The 9,442-nt window shown below is 36.1% G+C and overlaps 1 protein-coding gene across 4 annotated transcripts in view; it reads left to right on the top strand.

The window, feature by feature from the left end:
• Window positions 1–9,442, top strand: part of FNDC3A (fibronectin type III domain containing 3A) — a 197,212-nt gene that overhangs the window by 108,711 nt on the left and 79,059 nt on the right. For 3 of the 4 annotated variants that reach the window (XM_017535917.2, XM_017535918.2, XM_017535919.2), the window contains one exon: window positions 4,335–4,411. In XM_017535917.2, coding sequence (XP_017391406.1) covers window positions 4,335–4,411 — 77 coding nt within the window. Of the gene's footprint in view, window positions 1–6; window positions 119–4,334; window positions 4,412–9,442 lie in introns of those variants that run through there. The other variant, XM_017535920.2, reaches the window with a different exon arrangement.

The raw sequence follows: 9,442 nt of genomic DNA, 5'->3' as shown, positions 1-9,442 counted from the left end.
AAAAAAAAAAAAAAAAAAAAAAAGACCGTTTTCCAATTAAAGCTGTTAACGTGTAACTACGCTGTTTCCTTGTTGGATTTTCTTGTTCTCTGCTGCTACTGTAAAAACAAAATGAGTGGTAAGATTTGCTGTTTTTGAACATTCTGTTTTTATTTTAAGACAGCATTGTATTACTTTAAAGTCATGCCGTGTGTTTTTTAAAATAGATACCAAATATAATCGCAATAAAACTGTTTTAAATAGTTGCCATGTAATTACAGAAAGGTTATACTATGTAGAGTTACTTTGTAATTTTATATTCCACAGAATATTCCATTCTAGGATCTTTATTTTACTAGGTTTTTCTTTTAGAGCTAAAATCTGAAAATTGGCATCAGATTATTTGGAAGCCATTGTGAAAGCTGGCTTATAAAGAGAATGTGTAGGACGGCAGGAGCATGTTGCATTTTAAGAATTAAAACTCCTGGATAAATTTGTAATTTTATTTTTTAAAAAACTCTTAAATATGAATATATAATAACAAGGAAAAATAAAGAAGAATTTAAGTTATACTAGATGAAATATCTATTTTAAGTCAGTGATGGCACTTTTAAGTAGCTGGGGGGGGAGCTTCTCAAATTTCTTAAGACAATTGGTTAGAATTGTTTACTCTTCTGCAGATTTTTGAAATAGGAAATGTACCCTTAATAGCTCCATGATTGAGGTAAATCATGCTCAAATCACATAAATTATAAAGGAGCTGCTAGGCTGCTGGGTGTATCCACAGTTGTTCAGGTATTGCTACTCTTGTGCCAGGTATACATTGGACAATATGATCTGAAACATATTTAGTTTCTTCCTTGGGACGAAATCTCCGTCATTACATAAAAATTTAAGTCAGTTTGTAGTTAATCTTGTTACTTCCTAAATTAAACAGTATTGTTGGAACTGAGGAGCTAATCAAACATTTACATCATTAAATATGCAAGGCTTTAAGGTTTTGCTGCGATAGACTCAGGAATAAAAACAGACATGAGATGCTGTAAACATTGTAATTCTAAACTTTGATACTTGTAATTATTATGTTTATACATTAGGAGTTTGTGTTCTTCAGTGTTGAATGTCACTTCACAACAATATTTTAGGCATTAAATATGGTACCGATAAATTGTCTTTTTTAAAAAAATCTGGCTGTGCATGGTGGCTCATGCCTGTAATCCTAGCAATTTGGGAGGCCGAGGCAGCTGGATCACTTGAGGTCAGGAGTTCAAACCAGGCTGCCCAACATGGCGAAACCCTGTCTCTATTGAAAATACAATTATTAGCTGGGCGTGGTGGTACGTGTGTAATCCCAGCTACTCAGGAGGCTGAGACAGGAGAATCCCTTGAACCCAGGAGGAAGAGGTTGTAGTGAGCTGAGACTGGGCCACTGCACTTCAGCCTGGGCGACAGAGTAAAACTCCGTCTCAAAAAAAAAAAAAAAAAAATCTAACCATGTACCATTTCTGCCTCAGGATTAAAAAGAAAAATGTACTTGCTAGAGTGAAACGATTACTTCATAAAGAAATAAGTTTATAAGTGTTTTTCCTAGACTACACCTATATTTACTGATAGTTTAGGTTACATTTGTTCTGTTTTCAGCATCACACTTAGATGTAATTAAAGAACAAAGTAGAATTTTGATTTGCCAAATTATAAACTATTGTAGCAGCTATCAAAGTATAGTATGGTTTGAATTCTAACAACATGCATATTCATATTTCTGATAAAAGGAGGGCAACTCAAAGCAAGTGTTCGGTTTTACTTTATTTTATTTTAAATGTAATTAGCAGTAACTTATTACTCTGATGGCAAAACAAAAACACCCATTCTAATGATTTGATTTAAGGATTAAATTTGACAGCTTATGAAGGGACCCACAGTAAAAGTGCAATGTTAATGGCTTTTATTAAGATTACAAATATGATTCTCAGTGAATTCTCTGTCAAGTTCTCAGCTGAATTTCACATATTATAAATAATATCTAAGTCACCTGTAAGGATTTAGGAAGTTAGTTTACTGTAGTTTTATATAAATTAGGTAATTAAGGTAAACCAGCATTAGTTTAAAACAGTTCTGATTTTTCTTGAGTCTAGAATATAGAAGCAAAAAGGTGAGTTTTACATGAAGCTTTACTGCCTAGAGGTATAAAGCAGATCACAAGTTTTATTCAGTAAATTAATAGGCAATGTTTGCTTAAACTTACGAAAATTTTATTCTTTCTCTCATGTTTTTAAGGATGTAAAGACAACAAAGGCCTTAATTTTTCTTAGATGCTTTAGAGCATAGCTCTTAAGCCTCAAATTACATCAGTTGCCAATAATGCGTAGTATTACCATGTTTACTAAAAATGTAGTAAGGATATATTCTTAGAAATAAAACGACCTAGTTTCAAATCCCACTTCTGCCATTTGGGGAGTTTAACCTCTCTGTGCTTCAATTTCCACATCTAGAAAATGGAGATGATGATGATATTTCCCTGTTAGAGTGATTGTGATTATGAGGAGAAAAAATATGTCAGAGGCCTGGCACATAGTAAGTTAGTATTAGCTATACATAATTAAGATAATATTCTGGACAACTTCCTGTATTTGGTGGGCTTGTTTTGGATGGGAAGAGTATCTTGTTGAAAGTTCTTTTCACAGCCAGATATTAAATAGTGTAATTTAGTAGTCTACACAAACACTTCTTACTTTCCCGCAACCACTTCAGTCTTATCCCTACTTTGTTTTCCCTTCCCCACCCCTTCAGTTTTTTCTCTCCCCTCCACCTTTCTCCCATTTCTCCACACTGTTCATCCTCCCCCTTACCCTGTTTTCCCCTCCTCTCCTGTTTTCTTGCCTTTCTCTTCACTCTCTCCTTTACTACCTCTTGTCTCCTTCCTTATCCCTCCCTTTTCCTCTCTTACCTCTCACCTCTCCCCTTCTCTCTCCTCTTGCCTTTCTCCTCTCCTTGCTTCCCCCTTTTTTCTCCACTTTTCCCACTTTATTTACCCCTGTTTAGTATTTTCCCTCTTACACTCCCCCTTTTTTTTTTTAATATTCTCTTTTCTTTTCCCTAGCTCTCTTATCTCCCTGGCCCTATACCCATCACCACTGTGTGGTTCTGCCCTCAACCCTTGCATTCCCTAGAAAGAGCAGAATGGCTGTAATCCAGATTTGCTGTGACCTCCATGCCCTTTATTCTGGTTTTCTGAAGTATGTATCTTAACAAAGTTAACTGTTTTCTACCCTACAATTAAGTTTTTCCCTCATTCATTTCTTTTATAGCTGACAGTCATTATATAATGGTAGATTATAATTCTGCATATAAAAGAGATCCTTCCCCCTTTACATTCCTTATCAGACTTTTGTACTATATGCTCTTAGAAATAAGTAATTTCTTTGAAAATGTTTCATTTCAAGTTATTAAAAACCAATGGGCACGAGGGGATACTGCAGTGTAAAGTTACAGGAAGAAAGGAACTGAAGGGGGTAAGAGAATTTTTTTTTTAAGTTACATAAAGCAACTAAGATTTTAGTTCCTAGAAAGAATAAAACACCTTCTCCAAGTGCTTCTTTTGTTCCCAGAAAGGTTAAAAGAGAAGGTAAACTAGAGATAATAGTTAACAAAAGTTAATTGGAAAACCTAACACTGTAAAAGTGAAAGGAAGTGTAGAATGAGAGAAGCTGAATTTTCTTTTTTAGAACTTCTTAGTGGGAGAAACAAAAAAATTTTTTTTCTTTGGATAAGTACACATATGGCATTTCTCTTTGTTCTTAAGCCCCCATAGACGTGACACACACATTACCCAAGTATTTTAACCCTAACAAAGCAAGTTCCAAATTTCTAACTATTGTTCCTCTTGCTGCTTCTAACTCTTGCTTTTATATTATGTCCCTATTACTTTTGAAATTTTTGCCTTTCATATTTTTCGTTGATTTCGTATGTAGAGTTTAGGTTGATTTTTCTCCAGTCAATGTTTCTAAACTTAAAACTATCATAAGAGTCACCTGGGATATTTGTAAAGCGAATATAATAATTCAAGACCCCATTGACTAAATAAGAATCTCTAAGAAAGCCTGTTAATCTTTTAAAAAGACCCCTAGCAACTATTATTATTATTACCTGGCAAGTTTAAAAAACACAAATGTAGGTAAAGGATAATTTGTGCACTTTACAAGACAAATTTTTGTAACAGGTCAATCATCTGAATTTTTTTAATAAAAATGTTACTGTTGGCTTGAGTGTTTAGATGAAGTATTCAAAGTGTAATTCAAATTGTTTTCAACTTTAGCTCGATAAGCAATAATAAATCATTTCTGCAACCCATTCAGGTCCTGCTCAGGTTCCAATGATGTCCCCAAATGGTTCTGTGCCTCCTATCTATGTGCCTCCTGGATATGCCCCACAGGTACGTTTTTATGTTATTTTTCTTTCCATATTTATATAATAGTGATAATGTTATTCTCTTTGACTTTGATTTTGGTGAAAAATACCATTTAATTACTGAGGCTTACTCAGTGTTGTATATCTATGATAAATCTATTTATTTCAATTATTTTAGTACATTTGGAAAGGAAGAAAAATTTGTATTGGCAGCACTTCCATCATTTGGCCTTGTCTTTGGGTATTAAGTCACAAAAGAGAGTTCATTCTAGCGTTTTATCTCCCTAAATATATGACTAAATAAAAATGATATTTTAGGTTGTAAAGGTGCCTATGCTAACATTTTTTAATTTAGTCATTTGCTTAGATGTAGCCCAAGACAATGCTTCCAACTTTATTCATACCATGAATCTCAGACACTGACAATAATTGTGTGGCATATTTTGTTTAATAGAAAAGAGTTTAGATATGCAACCCTAAGGGATGAGGGATCAGTATCTCCATACACCTGTAACCTTTTATGCACAATGGCTAGGAAGCTCTGACCTTAAAGTATAGCTAATTAATGTACACAAGCAAACTGAATTATACTGTGAAATCTGCAGGTGTTCAATACCTTCCACTACTGAGATTCTGTATAGTCTGTACTCATTGCCTCAGTCTGTTTTGGGAAAAATCAATTTCTCTCCCTAGCATTGAATTTACACTTGAAGTTTTCTTCAGGCCCTCTCTTATTTCCTCCCTAATTATGCCAGAGTAGTGGTGGTGGGATATTGGGGTGGATTTTCTGCCTACTCTATGAAGTACACCATCACATGAAAGACAGCAAAAGAAGAGCATGCTGGAAAGGAGAGAATGGAATGAGATTTAGAGTCAGAAAAGCTGAGTCCATGTCTTATGTCAGACCTTTGCTGGCTGCATGGTCTTGGGCAAATCAACTTCCTTAAGTCTCAGTGCCTTCATTATGAGATGAGATCACGTATTGAAATTACCTTGTAAGCTTTTCAGAATGGTCTCTACTAACTATCTCTACTTTTGTTTAGCACACTGACTCCTTGATATAGTCTGCATTCTGCCTATATTATTCTACTAAAACTGCTCTCCACTGTGTACCCAATCCAAAGGCCTGCTTTCTAGCCTGGTCTTTTTTGACCTCTAAAAATTTGGCACCACTGATAAGATTTACGGCAGACTTCCTTGACACCTGATTTTTTTTTTCCTCCTTCTCTGTTCCACCTTCTCAGTCTTTCTTCTCTTAGGTGAAGACTGTTCTCTATCATAGTTCAGTTCATCATTTATTCAGTGTTACCGTGTACTAAGCTCCGTATTGGGAACTAGTGATATAAAGATGATTAATATGTGTTCTTTCAGTGCACTTACAGGTTTTCTGCTGTTCTTTCATCTTACAGTACTGTTTCTTATTATTTTTTGTGGCAAACTCCTACCCTTTTCATTTCACTTCATTGTGAGCTTCTGGAAGCAGTTTTCCCTGAGCCTTTCCAGGTGCTTCTCCCTTTGGGCTTTCATGGCATATTATTAATACATATATTGCTCTTTTCATAAACTTGTCAAACTGTTTGTTAATCCTCTTTCCTGAGAAGATTATGAATTCTTATAGTTCCTATATTCAAAAGTGTTCCACAAATATGTATTGAGTGTTTATATGTGTCAGGTACTCTGGAGTGCTTCAAATATGTCCATGACTGAAAGAGGCAAAGACTCATGTCCCTCTGTGGCTTATATTCTTATCGGGAGAGGCAAATAAAAAGTGGAAAAACTCAATAATGTCTGCCAGGCGCAGTGGCACATGCCTGTAATCCTAGCACTTTGGGAGACCAAGGTGGGTGGATCACCTGAGGTCATACTGAATGGGCAAAAGCTGAAAGCATTCCCTTTGAAAACTGGCACAAGATAAGGATGCCCTCTCTCACCACTCCTATTCAACATAGTATTGGAAGTTCCGGCCAGGACAGTCAAGCCAGAGAAAGAAATAAAGGGTATTCCAATAGGAAGAGAAGTCAAATTGTCTCTCTTTGCAGATGACACAATTGTATATTTAGAAAACCCATCATCTCAGCCCAAAATCTCCTTAAGCTGCTAAGCAACTTCAGCAAAGTCTCAAGATACAAAATCGGTATGCAAAAATCACAAGCATTTCTATTCACCAATAATAGAGAACCAAATCATGAATGAACTCCCATTCACAGTTGCTACAAAGGGAATAAAATACCTAGGAACACAACTTACAAGGGATGTGAAGGACCTCTTCAAGGAGAGCTGCAAACCACTGCTCAAGGAAATAATAGAGGATACAAACAAATGGAAAGATATTCCATGTTCATGGATAGGAAGAATCAATACTATGAAAATGTCCATACTGCCCAAAGTAATGTATAGATTCAATGCTATCACCATCAAGCTACCATTGACTTTGTTCACAGAATTCGAAAAAAACTACTTTAAATTTCATATGGAGCCAAAAAAGAGCCTTTATAGCCAAGGCAATCCTAAGTAAAAAGAAAAAAGCTGGCAGCATCATGCTACCTGACTTCAACCTATACTTCAAGGCTACAGTAACCAAAACAGCTTGGTACTGATACCAAAACAGATATATGTAGACCAATGGAACAGAACAGAGGCCTCAGAAATAACACCACACATCTACAACCATCAGATCTTTGACAGACCAGACAAAAACAAGCAATGGGGGAAAGGATTCCCTATTTAATAGATGGTGTTGGGAAAACTGGCTAGCCATATGCAGAAAACTGAAATTGGATCCCTTCCTTACATCTTATACAAAAATTAAGATGGATTAAAGACTTAAACATAAGACCTAAAACCATAAAAACCCTAGAAGAAAACCTAGGCAATACCATTCAGGATATAGGCATGGGCAAAGACTTCATGACTAAAACACCAAAAGCAATGGCAACAAAAGCAAAAATTGACACATGAGATCTAATTAAACTTAAGAGCTTCTGCACAGCAAAAGAAACTATCCATCAGAGTGAACAAACAGCCTACAGAATGGGAGAAAATTTTTGCAATCTACCCATCTGACAAAGGGCTAGTGTCTAGAATCTACAAGGAATTTAAATTTACAAGAAAAAAAAAACCATCAAAAAGTGGGCATAGGATAAGAACAGACACTTCTTGAAAGAAGATATTTATGTGGCCAAAAAACATACAAAAAAAGCTCATCATCACTGGTTATTAAAGAAATGCAAATTAAAACCACAATGAGATACTCTCTCACTAGTTACAATGACAATTATTAAAAAGTCAGGGAACAACAGATGCTGGAGAGGATGTGCAGAAATAGGAACACTTTTACACTACTAGTGGGAGTGTAGATTAGTTTAACCATTGTGGAAGATAGTGTGGCAAGTCCTCAAGGATCTAGAACCAGAAACACCTTTGACCTAGCAATCCCATTACTGGGTATATACCCAAAGGATTATAAATCATTCTACTTTAAAGACACATGCACATATATTTACTGCAGCACTGTTCACAATAGCAAAGACTTGGAACCAACCCAAATGCCCATCAATGATAGACTGAATAAAGAAAATGTGGCACATACACACCATGGATACTATACAGCCATAAAAAAAGGATGAGTTCATGTCCTTTGCAGGAACATGGATGTAGCTGGAAATCATCATTCTCAGCAAACTAACACAGAAACAGAAAACCAAACACTGCATGTTCTCATAAGTGGGAGCGGAACAATGAGAACACATGGACACAGGGAGAGGGGAACATCTCACACCAGAGCCTGTCGGGTGGTTGGGGGATAGGGGAGGGATAGCATTAGGAGAAATACCTAATGTAGATGACAGGCTGTTGGGTGCAGCAAACCACCATGGCCCATGGTATATTTATGTAACAAACCTGCACATTCTGCACTTGTATTCCAGAGTTTAAAGTGTAATTTAAAAAAAAAAGAGAGAAAAAAAGCTTCAGAAGCAGCAAACTATTTGAAAAGATGATACATAGTTCACACACCAAGATTATGTACTTTACACATAAATAAGCTCCGTAGCAATTTCTAGGACCTGTTTGGTTCTTATTTTAGGCAGAAACTTAATGAGCTTTATTATTGCAGTTTATCAAATAAGAAAAGTTTTAAGAAATTGACATACTGCACAGAGGCAGAAATATGTGCCAGTGGAACTAAGTTATCAAATGAGGAAATGAAAAAAAAAAAAAAAAAAAAAAAAAAAAAAAACTGTAAATCTTAAACACAAAGCAAGTGCTGCCAGGCATAGAAGGAACTTAATTCACTGGCAAACAGTACTGACTTAGAGTTCCTAAGAGCACTGTATTGCAGGACAGGATAACACTTCTGATATTTCAGTGATGAAGTTAATAACTTATCAAGAGAAGATACCTGAATGGGATTCCTTAAAGGCAACATCAGAAGTTCTTCTGCCTTTCTTTTAATTGCTCCAGCTGTTTTTTATAGAATGTGGGCTGTTATGTTAATGAGAGAGTGCCTAACAGGGAAGAAATTATAGAACACATAACGTGGGGAAGGAACCTGTATTGAATTTAGAAAAAGTTTCAGGTTACTCCTTTGAGCTGTGCTTGCTGTTTGATTTTGCCTTTATGATGGCACACAGCAGTGAGGTCAGTGTGTTTCTCAAAGATTCTGCAAATCAGTCTGGTCTCAGTCTTCTCACTGTCTCTCCTGGGGAAAACAGCCAAAAGGGATGGGCAGGGGAGTGTGGGAAAATATAAATTGGGGAGACCTAAGAGATTTATTTGAGAATGAAGAGAGATAGTAAGAACTGGAGAGAAAGGAGAGATTGTGGTCACATACTGATGTGTATGTTTGTAGATACATAAATGTTTGTTGATTGAATGGTCTGTGTTATTGTTTAAGAACTTGAAGTTTTTCAGAGCTTAAAGTTAAACTGTATTATTGTTGGCCGGGCGCGGTGGCTCAAGCCTGTAATCCCAGCACTGTGGGAGGCCGAGGCGGGTGGATCACGAGGTCAAGAGATCGAGACCATCCTGGTCAACATGGTGAAACCCCGTCTCTACT

This window comes from Cebus imitator, unplaced genomic scaffold, assembly GCF_001604975.1.
Source record: "Cebus imitator isolate Cc_AM_T3 unplaced genomic scaffold, Cebus_imitator-1.0 Scaffold94, whole genome shotgun sequence".
In the NCBI taxonomy this organism is placed as follows: domain Eukaryota; kingdom Metazoa; phylum Chordata; class Mammalia; order Primates; family Cebidae; genus Cebus; species Cebus imitator.
The sequence above is the reverse complement of the archived record's forward strand: the minus strand, read 5'-3'. Positions and strand labels throughout refer to the sequence as shown.